At 47.4% G+C, this 14,208-nt stretch overlaps 1 protein-coding gene across 1 annotated transcript in view; it reads right to left on the bottom strand.

Annotated features, from left to right (window-relative positions):
• The window catches only part of nxph4 (neurexophilin 4), a 58,273-nt gene extending 44,297 nt beyond the window's left edge, over positions 1-13,976 (bottom strand). Inside the window, exon 1 of the mRNA XM_088633609.1 lies at positions 13,227-13,976. Coding sequence (XP_088489735.1) covers positions 13,227-13,280 — 54 coding nt within the window. The 5' untranslated portion in view covers positions 13,281-13,976. The remainder of the gene's footprint in view (positions 1-13,226) is intronic.
• Between the last annotated feature and the right edge of the window lie 232 nt (positions 13,977-14,208).

The raw sequence follows: 14,208 nt of genomic DNA, 5'->3' as shown, positions 1-14,208 counted from the left end.
ACGCAAGGAGGCCAGGCTCCGGCTAGGGTCCCCCTGCCCACACTGACTACCCCAACACTGCAGGGACCCCCGAGTGAGGCGGCAGCAAGCTTCAGACATTAGCCTGCACGTGCAGCGCTAACATGCAAACCCAAGCTGCCTGCTTCCTTTCGAGTGGCGGGGAAATGCCAATCAGACAGGGCCTCATGGCAAACAGAACACAGGGCAAGATCAATGGACGGGATGCTCATTCCAGGATGCTTTCAGATGGCCTTCCTGGCCCGATTTCACTCTAGCAGCGGAAACAAATACATCGTGCGTGGAGTAAATGGAGTTACAATGTCTTTTTATCTGTTTCTTCCAAAGTGTTCATTTCAAGACTCCAGCTAGGGCTGCAATCCTTCACTTGTAATCGTATCGTAATAAATATGTTCTCCCTCCCCGACACCCCACCCCCTATACATCTCCCTATATCCCGGTATTCATATTCGTCATTTGCCTTCCTTTGGGGCGGTAATATATTTCTGTCCTCGCTGTATTCATTTCCACAAAGCCCTTCATCCCACTGTGATGAATTGGCTCTCTGTCACATTTCCAATTGTACAGAATGAGTTTTATTGCAGAGAATATGGGTGAATTGATTCTCCTTGTAGATGTCATAATTTATTGTAATTTTTCTTCTTTTTTCCTCCAGATTTAATTTTGTTCAGAGCAGCATTTTGGGATGGAAGGGGGGCAGATTGGTGAAGAGGATTAATTTGCCTCGTGTCCTGTGTTATCCACTCTGGAGCCCTCAGCTGAAATCCAGCTTCTGGCCAAAGATGAAAGCGGGTTTGGGAGGCATCTTGCAAGAGCATTCAGCCCAATCAAACTGGGAAGCAGATATATCAAAAGTCCCCGGAGCTGTTGTTTATTTTCGCCTCAATCCAGTTTAGGTCATCGTGGAGGAAGTGGGCGTGTCACATAACCACATGAGGTCACATGGGTTCCTCTCGTTCGCAAGAGCTGTGATTGGCAGTCCCATCAGGCATGTCAAGAAGCACCTAGTAAGGCTGAAAGTCTTTCCTCTACACTTTGGTCGAGATCTTTAAAAGAATCCAGAATGCAATGGCAAATTGTATTTATTTGGATGACGCTCTGTTTCTGGAAACTGTCAACCAGGGATAGGCGTCACATGTGTACCAGCAAATTGGCCATCTGCTATTTAAGGTGCCACACTTCAAGGAAAGCTGGCATTAATTAAAAGAGCAATGCCATGCTACAAGATCATGGCAGGCACCAGACAGGCCCCGGGGACAATTTAAGGATATCCCGACCTGCTCTACTCCATCCAACCTTGGCAGGGCTCAGCCACAGGAAGAATGTCTCTCACAGGAAGTTAATGCATGGCCCAGGTTTGAACAGGAGATGAGATCTGGATTACGAGACATAACTCTCATTCTGCTCTGAATGGTTCACCCTACACTGTCAGGGTGACTCTCCCAGCTTTATCTGAAAGGATTGTATCACTGGCAGTTACAGCAACACCTATGTTGAATTTATCTACAGCACTACGTATCTATTGTGTGACTAGGATACAGCATTTCAGAGCATATTCAGTCAGCTAACAGGGACCAAGGGTCAAACACAGGGGGATAATTCAGTGCAGCCAATCAAACGTAACATGCATGTCGCAGAGAGGTGAGATGAAACCCACGCAAATACATTTAAACTCCATACAGAAGACTTGGCAGCCTGTAGTCGAATCCATGGACCAGTACTGTGAGACAACACCACTTGCTGCCATGTTGCTGTACTGTCTTTTTACTACAGGAATGAACATATCCCTCAGTCAGGGGGCCGTAGATTGTCAGCCCATTGCCCCCTGCTGGATGGCCTTGTCAGTCCAGAACGACACACTTGCCAGACACTGTGTGGAAAGATCAGGCGGAGGAGAGGGGAGGCATGAAAGTGGCTGATTCCACATTCATTTCTCAAAATCTGCCCTGCAGATCAGTGCCAAGTAGCCTTTGCCTTTCAAGGGGAATTCGTTTTTGTTTTCGAAATAACATTTTGTCCAGCGAGACAGGTTCTGTGAGATCTGGACATGAGTTTAACTTATTAACAGGCTGTGCTAAATTCTGCAGCATGTGGGAGGTGGCAGGCTCTTGTGCAGAAAGGCACAGTATTACAAGGATTTTGACAGGGACAGCAGCCAGCAGGTCAGCTCAATTCCTCCTAGAATCTAGCTCAGCACTGTTCTCTTTTCGCCGTGGGCTAGCGAGCAGTAAAGGTGATATAGCCTGACAGCAAAATCAGGAAATTAACCCAGAGGTGCACATGAGGCATGAGGTGACTCCTAATGCACATCAATTTGATCCATTCCAGAGTTTACTAATTGTAGGCATGAGAACAGCAAAGATGAAGAACAGCAGCAATGTGCTTCCTATTTTTCTAGCACCGTATGTCCTGGTGTGCTATCTGACTGAGACTAAAGTAGCAAGATATGGAATACCCACCACCAGGCGCAAAACCCGAGATGGATCAGACCGCTATGCAGGCGGAATTTTAATTGTTTTCTCTGCTGCTTGATTCAGCTCCAGCCATTCACCTGTGAGATGAAGCCATGATACTGGAGTTGCAGTACAAAGGCTAGTCTGCACTAATTAAAAAAAAACTAAACATTCCTCCCATCTGCCCTTGGTGTCCCTCACCTCCCTAGCTACAGTCCAAACTAGCACTAGAAGTGGCTAAACGACACAGTGGAAGAACACAAAGAAAGCCCAAGGAAATGCAAACTTCTGCTGTGGCAGTTGTGCTCCTGGGAGGGGAACAGTTTGCCACAGCCAGGATCTGCAGAGTTACGTCACGTGGGCTGGCAGTGCGGGGAAAGAGAGGGTACAGGCAGATGTGCGGTCTTGGGGAGAGCCTTTCATCATCCCAACAATTCCAATAACAGCTTACCCGATCTAGGATAATAACGCAGGACCTGGAGCCTGTCCCAGGAAGCAGTGGGCACAAAGCAGGATGCACCCTGGGCGGGAAGCCAGTCCATCGCAGGGCACACACAGACACAGAACCTCACATGCTCCTACCAGGGACAATTTTCCCAGAAGCCAATTAACCCACCAGCATGTCTTTGGACTGTGGGAGGAAACTGGCGCACCCAAAGGAAACCCATGAGAACATGCAAACTCCACACAGACAGCACCCCAGGTCTAGAACCCAGTGCCCCTGTTCAGCCAGACAGCAATGCTAATCACTGCACCACCCTGAGAGTCATCCAGCTATTTTAAAATAATCCCTGGCCTAATTAACCACTGCTGCCACCTAGTGGTTGAACAGTCACAACAGCGTTTGAAAGGAACAGCCCCAGAACGACAAGGTAGAGGGAAGATGGAGGCAAAAAAATAAAACAAAATGCCAACCGACCAACCACTTTAGCTGCTGAACTGAGTCGCAAAATAAGCTCCTGCCAAAAACACACTCAAAGAGCAAGGAGTTGAAAAGCACAGGTATTAATTGATGTTGGGGACACAAGGTGATGCAATTGACCAGGTGTTACTGAAAAAAACAACAACAACCTAATAATAAACCTGATATTATGTTCCTTTTCACCAGCTCCGCTCAAGTAAATAAAAGTCATTTTAAAATCATTGATTGATTCTCGGCAGTGGTTACCGAAAGGAAAAGAAAGTCAATAGCACGTACGGCGAGGCCCAGACAGCAGCTAGCCAAGGCCGGGACGTGAAATAATACAGATGGCTGGAGCACAGGTCTTAGTGAGTAATCTAGCGTTTCTGTTGCCGGATTTTTTTTTTCTTTTTGCAGAGCAGCAAAGATCCATGTGGAAACAGAGCTGGCGTCTGCGCAGCTGATCCGAGGGAGCAGGCCTAGCTCGGTGCCCGATGAAATCTCCTCGCCCGTGGGGTTATCGGCGCTGTGAGTGACCCTGTGATTGGACTGGCCACGGGCGCCCCAGCAGCCTGTGCTTCCGCTGCCTCCCTGGGGAAGTAACACAGGGGTTTTGCTCCACTGTAACCAGCACAATAACAACCCAGGGTTCCCGGAGTTCGGGCCGAATTCTGAGAACGACAAACCGGGCCGACGCATATAAAGGGAGTGGGCGTGCTTCAGATTTTGGCGTGAGCTCGCCTGGCTGAGGAAATGGCCGAAGACGGGCGCTATCCCAGCCCCCCTGAGTGTCGAGGAATGAGCCAGGGAGGGTGCGGCGACAGTGAAGATGGGGTGGAGGTGGGGAGGGGGGAGGGGCTAGAACAGGTGTGGGCAGCCAGCGAGTAGGAGAGCAGAAGTGTGAGGGCAGAATTCGACCTTCTTCCATCTTGAAATGTTCTGTCTCCGTTACTTAAGCTCCTTCTCTGGATGATCCGCAGTTCAATAACCTTGTTTACCCAACACAATGGTTTTCAAAGGTTCTGCGTTTCTCATCATCAAATTCACATTGAGTGGCAAAAGCGTATCTGGCTTCATTGCCCCTTACAATGCACAGGCATGGTGGAGTATAATTTAGAATTTAAAAATATATATGATTTTTGTGAGCTACTGGCCCTAGTAACTGGTAACAAGATTGAACCAGTTTGCCGCTAGAAAAAGCTGCTTCAGACAAGTGTTTGCAAGCCCTTGAAGATCTATTACACCTGCAAAAGCCTGAAATTATCCTTTATCTACCGTAATGAAATCAATAATTACTCCGGTATGATAATGAGATTAAATTACCCCAAATGAGCAGCCAGATTTGGCAAAGATTAATAAAAAGACTAAAACACAGAGAAAATACTTTTGTTTACAATTAATATATACAGTATATATGCACCGTCATACATCCAAAATAATATCATAGGCAAATCCAATTTGAATAAGAATGCACAGACCTAAACGAAATAAAATATTGTCTTCGCCCCGCCGGGTGCAGCAGTAGAGACAAGGCGGCAGTGACCCTAGCAGTGTCAGGTCTGGTGTTGGGGACATAAAATAAATCACGAGCAGCACCTGCCTCCCTCCGCCAGCCTCGTGGGCCACTGCACACTCTCAAACAAAACAATTAGCAAAAAAATAATGAAATAGAACCCACCTTATATCAACAATTAGCTCCATCATTTGAAAAATGGAAGTTCAGTGGTAAGCATTGCTGCCTCACAGCACTGGGGCCCTGGGTTCAATTCCAGACCTGGTGTGCTGTCTGTGTGGAGTTTGCATGTTCTCCATGTGTTTATATGGGTTTTTCTCCAGGTGCCCACGTTTCCTCCCAGAATTCAAAGAAATGCTAACTGGCTTCTAGGCAAACTGGCCCTGGTGTGTTTGTGTCTGTCGGCCCTGTGATGGACTGACCTCCTGCCCAGGGTGTTCTGTGCCTTGTGCCTTTTGCTTGCTAAGATAGTCTACAACTCCCCCGTGACCTTGAATTGGATTGAGCAGTTACACAATGGATGGTTGGACGATTTGAAAACTATGCTACTGTCAGAAATGATGATGTTTATTCTGTTTTATTTTCTTTTTTCAAGCCTAGACTGTCAGTCCAAGGCCCAACACTGACCTGGACCGGCTGTAGGTGGAGCATGACCCCTGGGCCACGAGGAAATGAAAATAAAAGATAAAAATAAAAGAGCCTTCTGGCTTATACTGGAGAGTTTTCAAACGACCTCACCTACCAGTCTCATACTGTATACTATAAGGAACTTAACGCTTCCAGTGTGCTAATTTCTTGTGAAGCTCAATGTCCAGGGCTTGGCTGTGGAGGCAGTTTTAGAGCCACGAGTCCTGCCCTCCACACAATCAGGTTTGCCCATCTTGCAGGTTTATGCCAACGGACACCCCGAGGAACAGGACGTTCACGTCCAATGCAGACTGGCTCCACTCTCGCATTGCTGACAACAGAACCCTCGTCTGCCCTGATCGGCCTCATCAAAACCCCCTTTCCCTGCGCCCACCACCAGTTTCCCAAGCCTTTGACCTGCGCCCCAAGATCCGCAGCCCACCCCGCCACCACCAACGCCACTGTCGAGCTCAGGCACTGAGACAGAGCTCCAGAACAGAGCTGTCAGGGGTCTGAGGTCCAAACAGAGAGAGCAAACTCAATCCATCCCTTTTATGGCAGTGTAATTGCCCCCATAACTCCAACTTACTCCATTACAAGGCTGTAGCCAATGGTTTTGCTGCCTGTAATTATATTATTATATAAAGATAATTAACACTGAAGCAAGGCCTGTCTTTGCCCTCCAGCCTTGAGAATGACTGTGGTTGAATTATCACCACTTACAAATCTCCACATACAGTAGCATTTAACAGCTCTCCAGCCACTGAGTGTTTGATCTAATTCCAACACCGAAACATCAAACTTCTCTTTCAGTTTTTTTTCAGCCACATCCATACATTAGTATTTTAATCAGAATTGCTCAGAGCGCTCTTGTCGTGAGGAGGAAGAGGAGACAGAGGCTTTGCAGATATAACACATGATGAGAGACAGTAGAAGGAGTATTTCATTTCTTACACACACACAAACACACACACACACACACAAAAGAGAAACAGCAATTAATGTGATGCAATCGTTTTAAAGCCCCAGAGATAAGAGGATGGCATTCTTGCTGTGTGATAAAGGGATTGTATCAGGCAGATACGGAAATATTTTTGGTGATGTCGGCATGCAGCACAGACTATAAGACAATAGGTCTTCCTTGCCCTGTCACTCTGAGAGAGACAGCCAAGCTTAGAACAAAACTGCTTTTTATACTTTTTCGGTTTTTACAGTTTTATTCGTTGTGGCATTTTTTGTGAACAGTGACAAACATAAAAAACCTCTCTTCTTTAATCCAGCACATCTCAATCAGCTGCTGACTGAGGCTCTCATTAGCGATAAAGTAGTTTTCTTGTCTAGAAACAGACTTCTGGTGCAGGTGATGTTTCACTCCATGTAGTATTTCACTATCGCTGTAAAGGCTGTCTGTGCTTCTTGTCTGAAAAAGCGTCCGTTAAGATACGTTGACAGCCGAAATTGTTCGATTTCTCCCGCAGTTCGTGATAATCCGTGAAGCAGATGGATGATAAATTTGAGAGGACACACAACACTGTAGTGCATTCAAGCGTTTCGTATGTACGCCCAGTATTAAGTTTGGAAGCTATAAAATCATTTTATTATTTGCTCAAGTACAATGGGATCTATAGCTTTTTAAACAGAATAACTGGTCTTCATAAGCAATGAAGGGCACTATGCACGGCACTGAGGAACTAAAAAAAAAAACACAGAATCTGTATGTACAGTATATCGGTTCATTTGTTTGAAGTATCGATTTTTTTCTTTAAATTAAAGCATAAGAACCCTTCTCAATATCCCTCAGAATGGGGCTGAAGGACCATGCATTTAACACAGAGAATAGGAGGCACATTTCTTACACTAAGGGTGGTGGGGGTGTGGAACAAACTGCCCAGCCATGTTGTTGAAGCCGAGAGGCTGACTTCTTTCAAGAAACGGCTGGATGACGTTCTGTGATCAACGTCTTCCTCGATACCCTCTCAGATGTGCAGCTCACTCGCGCTTAGGCTTAATTCAGGTTTCGAAATGACGGCCCCCCGCCAGGCTCGTCTGCAGTCGTGCCGCTCTTTCAATTCCGTCCCCCTGAAGCTGAACTGGCAACGCGTGCCCAAGCGTACAGTAACGATTGCGACACTGTGACGTCGTGTAGAGTATTCTGTCAATGAGCTACGTAAGAGGGACCAGGGTTCATTTTTTCTTGGAGAGTATGGGTTAGATATCCATAAAGAGGTTATCTATAAGTCTTGTTTAGGTCTGCTTCAGTAAAATGATTTTACTGAGAGTCTGCAGATGTAGAGACAGTTATTAAAATGTGTTTATTCAGAACAAGGTCGGAAAAAAAGGTATCCAAAAGTAAACGAAAAACACATATCTATAGCAAAGATCAGACCTTTGTGAATTTATAGCGGGCGGACGTACAGTACTTTGCGAGAAATAAAAAAAACGGAATAACCTCCATGAATAACGCGTGTAATGGTGATTTATTTTATTCTGCTTGCTTCTAAAGTGTTAATTACGTGACGCAGTTGAGATACGTTTAAAACTACGACAGCGAATCGAAGTGTTTATTCCTTCCCTGCGGTTTTGTGTTCCGCGAGGACCTACAAATTCAGCACCACCGGCTATGGACAGAGCGCGCTAGAGGAGCCCTCTTCTCTGGGCGTTTTTTGCATTAGGCCCACACTGTTGGCCTTATTTTCACCATCTGATAACTGCGTCAAGAAATAAGTCACATAGGAAAACACAAGGTCTGCAAACTGATTTTTTTTTAATCTCGGATTTATTTCGACATCCTTATCGGCGTTTTGATAATTACGTAAACAATAATGCATATCCAGAATCTAGAATCGTGAGGTGTCTGACAATGTTTGCGGCTGTTTCCTTTGTCCATTAGCAAGTTCCTTTTAAAAGTCTAGGGGGGTTCATAAGCCTTTTTTAAATCTATGGTGCCGTTGTAAAAACACGTCGTGTTTGACGTTCTACGAAAAGTATTCATGCACTGGCGCATTAATTACCTCTGCATCTCGCTAACGGCATATCGCCAGCTCTGATCTGACGGTCCAATACTTCCCCTTCCGTCTCTTCCGGGGTTTCACGTGCTCGCGGCGTCAGGGCCGGACCGGCCCGGCACTCGTTCTCGCAGCTTCCAGAACACGTTCGCGCGAGCGCGTTTTTCACCGCGTTCCCCACCCCACCTCGTCACACACCACCTTGAAGATGACTTCACTCATAAACCCAAGGAACGCGCCTCGTTTATGATTAGAACTTTATAATATTCGTTTGCATAATAGAAAACTGAGCAGTACTGTATTTAACGTTCTTTCTTTTATTATTTGCTGGTGTATAATATATAATTCATGAGAGTTTTTTTCCCTGTACACGTGTATTTCTTTTGATCTACGGCCAGTTCAGGAACTTACTGTATACTCGGCCAGTAAGGGAGGGCTGGGTGAAGATACACAGACTTTGTAACCCGGAATTCAGAATAACGCATAAAAGGCTAAGACAACGTTACACACTTCCAAGTAAAAATCGGGGTTTGCGAGCGCGGAGTTGTAAGGCGGTGTGTAACTTCTCCAGGAAAGTTGTCGAAACGGGAACGGCGGAGTGGATAAATACACGCCCCCGTGCCGTCTGAACGCGCTTGTAGTCTTAAACACGACGAGTTTAAGACAGAAATGTTTTTTTTTAAAAAAACGGCGTGTCAGTCCTCGGCAAGCCTGAGCGTCATCAAAGTAGAAGCGGCAAAGTTTACGTTTCCTGTCGTCCCCCGCTCTCCTGGAACAAATGAGACATTATGAAATAAGCGTTGTCAACCCGTCGCTTTAAACGCGGGGACAGCTTTGTTGTCGCTCAAAAATAGCAAAACGGGATTTTTCAGCAGGGCCCCAGCGCGTCAGGTTTGACAGAATAAGGTGAAATCTGCACTTTTTTCAAGCAAAGGAAAATAATTCCACTTGTTGTTTTGTTTACGGAATTATACATGTATACGAATACGAATGGTTTAATAACCGTAACCCGCCTCAAGAACATGCAGGTTTTACGGCTACAAACTGTGTGGTAGTATATATTCTTAAAGAGATTTTAGATCAGATATTTAGAGCGACGTTGGTTTCTCCTGTTAACGATTTTTTTGCTTGTTGATCGAAAAGCAAGCCTGTCTCGTCAAAAATATGACAAAAAGAGAATCGGTTCAGACGTCCGAAAGCACGTTGCGCGTTGCTTGATTAGCGCTTTAAGCGGAATTCACTCCGAGCGCTTAACGCAGAATCGCTTACAGCCCTCTATAAATGTTCAGAATGACGCGAAACGTGGTTAGAGTTACAGTAGGCATATTAGAAAAAAAAGAAACGTTAAAGGCGGCTGTAGCTCATACCCGCCAATGTAACACAAAATTGCCCCTGAACTCCTTTCACTATTTGTAATGCTAGTGCATTCATTTTGCATTAACCTTTAGCTTTTTTTTCTACCCCGGAATTTCTTGCTAAGAAAGACACACACACCCCTAAAGTGTAACGAAGGACTTGGTATAATCGTATACACGATAAAAGGACGATATGAAAATTAATTACAAAAGCATCACCAGGGCCTGTGAACCGCTGTGCCCCCCATGAAGTCAGGTCACCTTACATAATTCATTTTAATTGATTCTCCAAAACCAAAACGCTGCACATTAAGAATGTATCAGTAAAGGAGTCCGATCCTAATAAGATAGTTCCTTCTTTCTTTTTTTTTCTCCTAATTGGGTATTTTTGCTTTTTCGTTTTTTTATCAGGGCCTCATTGATATTTTTCGCGCAGCTCCCCCACACACAAAAAAAAAAAACACCAACAAACGCACCAAGGAAAAACCAACAGATGTTTCTTTGGGGAATTATACAGAACATGATAATGGGTCACGTAATGGCAACAGCCACGTAAGCGTGCAGGTGTTACTCTCCGGCCCTGCTCGAGACCGCTAGGATGAGGGGGTTTGGTGTCCGGCGCGCTCGTGCTCTCCGGCGGTGATCAGGCCGCCCGGTCTTGTACACGCGCGTGTGCTGTGTGTGTGCGCGTGGGGTCAGTCGATCTCGACCCGCCCGCAAGGCTACAGGACGCAAAAACAGTAAAAAGGGGGAGGCGGGGGTGTCAGTGGACACCGCAAGCCCCAGCGATCCCACAAAGCTTACAGCGTGTGTGTGTGTGTGTGCTGCCGGCTCCTTTGCTCCAACAAAAAAATATCTCGCCGACACTGTTTAGAACGGAGTGATTCTTGACAACTGCCTAGTCCGTGAACCAGGGCTCTCCAGTCCCGGTTCCGCAAAGCTACAGCTGCGTTTACAGGTCAACATTGACTCAACGCTTTCAGTTAAGCAGGTGACTTGTTAAATTCGGCACTTTGACAGATCATTTGGGATCAAAATCCGAGTACCCTTCAGTCCTCTGCGGTCAGAGTTCTCTTAATGGATTAGACTGCTGTCTTCAGGGATCAATAACTCGCAGGCTTTAGAAGCAGACTAACTGGACAGGGCCTCCCCGGAACCTAGCTTAGGTGTCGGGGTGTGTTGGGGGGCTTATTTTAACTGCAGGCCTGAGTAAGAAATCAGACAAGGGGGACGACACGTGCAGGTATCATCTTCAAGAGACGTGGATAATCTGCCGCGTGAGACAGTAAACCGACTAGGAGAGAACGGGGTTCAGATGCGCCGATTTTAGTTCTCCGTCCCTACCCGACCCCCTCAGCGTGCTGTTCGCTTTCATCTCTTCTCTTTAACGTTAAATCGCTTCAGTGTCGCACGACAATTTATAAAAATCGTAAGAACAAAACGGATTTCGTCTCCTAACCACCCTGGGTTATATTAAAGACGGGCACGTTGAAGCCTGAGGCCGTGTCCACATTCATTTAGGCAGACGGGGGGACTGGCTGGAAAACAACTTTATTTGTGCGGCACAGGCGGTGGCGACTAAAATAGACCATAGCCGTCTGGTTTCATTCCCTAAGATGCCCCTCTTAGCTGAAAGCACGCTTCTTGCCCGCAGCCCACCCTCTCCTGTTGCGGTTTTAAAGGGACTGTTTTATTTTTTTCGTCGTGTTTCGAGGAGGGGGCCAAGTGAAAAATGGCCGGACGGGACGGAAACGGATCCACCGGGGGGAATGGAAGCGGAGGCTTTTGTCCTTCGGGAACTGGAAGGACTCACAACCCGTGAAATCGCCGCCGCTGAAAGGGAGGGAGAAGGCCCTGTCCCACCATGTCACCTGGGTAGGCCCCGTGGCGCGTCTCTCTCCCGCCGGCGATCTCTACTCCCAACTTCCGCCAGCGCGGAAGGGAACCGCTGAAGGATTCTTTTAAGGCAAGACCTTTCAAGAATACCGCTCTCAACAAGTATTGCTGGGGACGATGGCGCAATTAAGACGTAGAAAGCGTCTCTAGTGTGGGGATGTTCACACAGGAACCTCGAATGCGTTCTTCGGTAACTCTGCCAAACCAGTCCTGCCCTGACCTCCCGCTGATAAGATGTGCTCGATAGCTTTTCAAAGGCGTTCTGTTCTGAAAAAAGAAATACTGTAGTGTTTTTCTTTATAGGTTTTCTGTTGTTGGCGTTGTTGTTGCTGCTGCTTCAGGTGACACTTGAATTAAAAAAGAAAACCGTAACTGCAAAAGACTAAACTGTCAGTAACCGTGAGCCGCGTGTGCGCCGTCGTGCGAACACATGCTCCGTGATTGTTGAAACGCGGATTTAACAGTCATGAACGTGATTGCCGCGACACTGAACTTCAGCGGAAGTCAATGAGCGGACAGATGAAACTCCCGGTTAAGCAGAAACCAGTCCCGAGTAACAGCGATAGAGCGCTTTAGAGACGCCGAGCTGCCTGGTACAACTGCCTAGCTCTGCCTCGAAGGTTCACCCTCTCCTTTGAGCAAGAACCTGTCATTTCTAACAACCCAAACATGTTACCGAAGACGCTATATCCACCCGGCTGCGGGATGGATCGTCGCCTGTCAATGAAAACCTATTTACACGTCGCCAACCTCAAGAGCCGCGCGCTGCGTGCGACAGCGAGCCGGTCGACGCCGGGGAAAAACACCCCCTCGCGCCGCTTCCGCTGGCCACGCGCAAAGCAGGGGGAAAAAAAAAAAACAACAATAACAAACTTTTCAAAGCCCTTTCCAGATTCAGACACGTCCTTCTTCCGAAACTGCATCCCCGTCGAGCCGCCGGAATTTCGCGGGCGGGCGTTATCCCCGACTGAACACCCCGCCCGTGGCGAGACAGGGCGACTCCCCGGCAGCAGCTCCAGCGGTTGGGACTGCTTTACGGGAGACTCCCCGCTTCCCAGACGGCGAAGGAGAGGGGAACAGTATGTGAAGCGGGACTCGCGGACAGGTGGAGCTCACAGGATGTGCTATTGGTGCAGATCAACTTTCCTTGCGCTCAAAGGCGAGCAAACTTAAATTGTGCCTCCTGTGAGCCCGACCGTTGCATCGCGCTAAGACAGGGGCTCATGAAAACGCAGTTTAATCAGAACGCGCGGGTCTCGCCTTTAGAAGGAGGCTAAGTGACAAGGTTTTGGCAATATGCGCCTTTTTATCATCTTGGCAGACTGATCCTGGGATTGCAATTTCTGCCGTTGGCGTTGAGCACGCACCCCAAATTGTATTTGCCATAACAAACTTTTTTTTGTTCTTTACGTACATCATTTTCTGAACACCGAACGGTAACTCAAAAGGATTGCTCACCTTTCTTATGATCCAGTGGTTGACAAGCACCAAGGTCCAACAGAACACCTTCATATCTCCTCCCCGACAGCCGACCAAAGGTCACAGAATTCCCGTGCTTAGCACATACAGATCGGGAAAACGCAGACTGAGGGGGGGACCGCACAATCCGAAGGGACAGCAAGGAAAAAACAAAACTACAAAAAAAGAAGAAACCAACAACAAGGAAAAAATCAAGCGGCTCGTCTTCCGCCTCACAGAAGTAAAAAACCCATGTCTGCGATCCGGGAGGCGAGGAGTGAAGTTTGCTCCAGAGGTAGATCACAGCGCGAGCGAGGGAGAAGCACACTGATGCGATCACGAGAAGACGCGACTTCCAGTCTCCAGCCAGCGCGCGCTGCCCGTATTAAAGGAGAAACGTCTCTCGTGTTGTTCCCAGTGTCTCTCTCTCTCAGTCTAAAACATACACGCACGCACTCGCAGAGACCTGCCCCCCACCCATCCTTCTCACTTCGTGAAGTGAAACTAGGTCCTGTTATCGTTTCTTTCCGTCCGGAGGGGTCATATCGGACCGCGCCGGCGGCTCGGCTCGGTCGGCTGCTCACGAGCCGAGAGGGGTTTTGAAGAAACACCACAGGTATCCGGCTGACGCATTCGCGTTCAGAGAGCTCGGCTGCGAGGGGACTGGCGTGATGAAAGGCGTACAGCTCACAGGTGTCATGATTTCAGATAGAGGCTCACTCTGTGCAGGCCTGCTTTCTGTCTGTGTACCGTTCAGAAGTCGGCAGCTGTGGCTGCTGTCGGGTCGGTAGACCTAAAACGATTTTTTTTTTACATTTTAATGAAAAAGGGCAGCTAATAAAAATGGTGTTAGCTGGCAGCACTCCAGCTGGCGGCCGGTTTTCAGCTAATACCCCCGAAGCTTCGAAGAGTGGATAACTCCGTGATTCCTAACCACAGGTTCTGTCTGTAATTAAGCCGCGACTACATCTCTTCCATCACA

Source organism: Lepisosteus platostomus, chromosome 1, assembly GCF_059453375.1.
Source record: "Lepisosteus platostomus isolate fLepPlt1 chromosome 1, fLepPlt1.hap1, whole genome shotgun sequence".
Classification (NCBI taxonomy): Eukaryota; Metazoa; Chordata; class Actinopteri; order Semionotiformes; family Lepisosteidae; genus Lepisosteus; species Lepisosteus platostomus.
The sequence above is the reverse complement of the archived record's forward strand: the minus strand, read 5'-3'. Positions and strand labels throughout refer to the sequence as shown.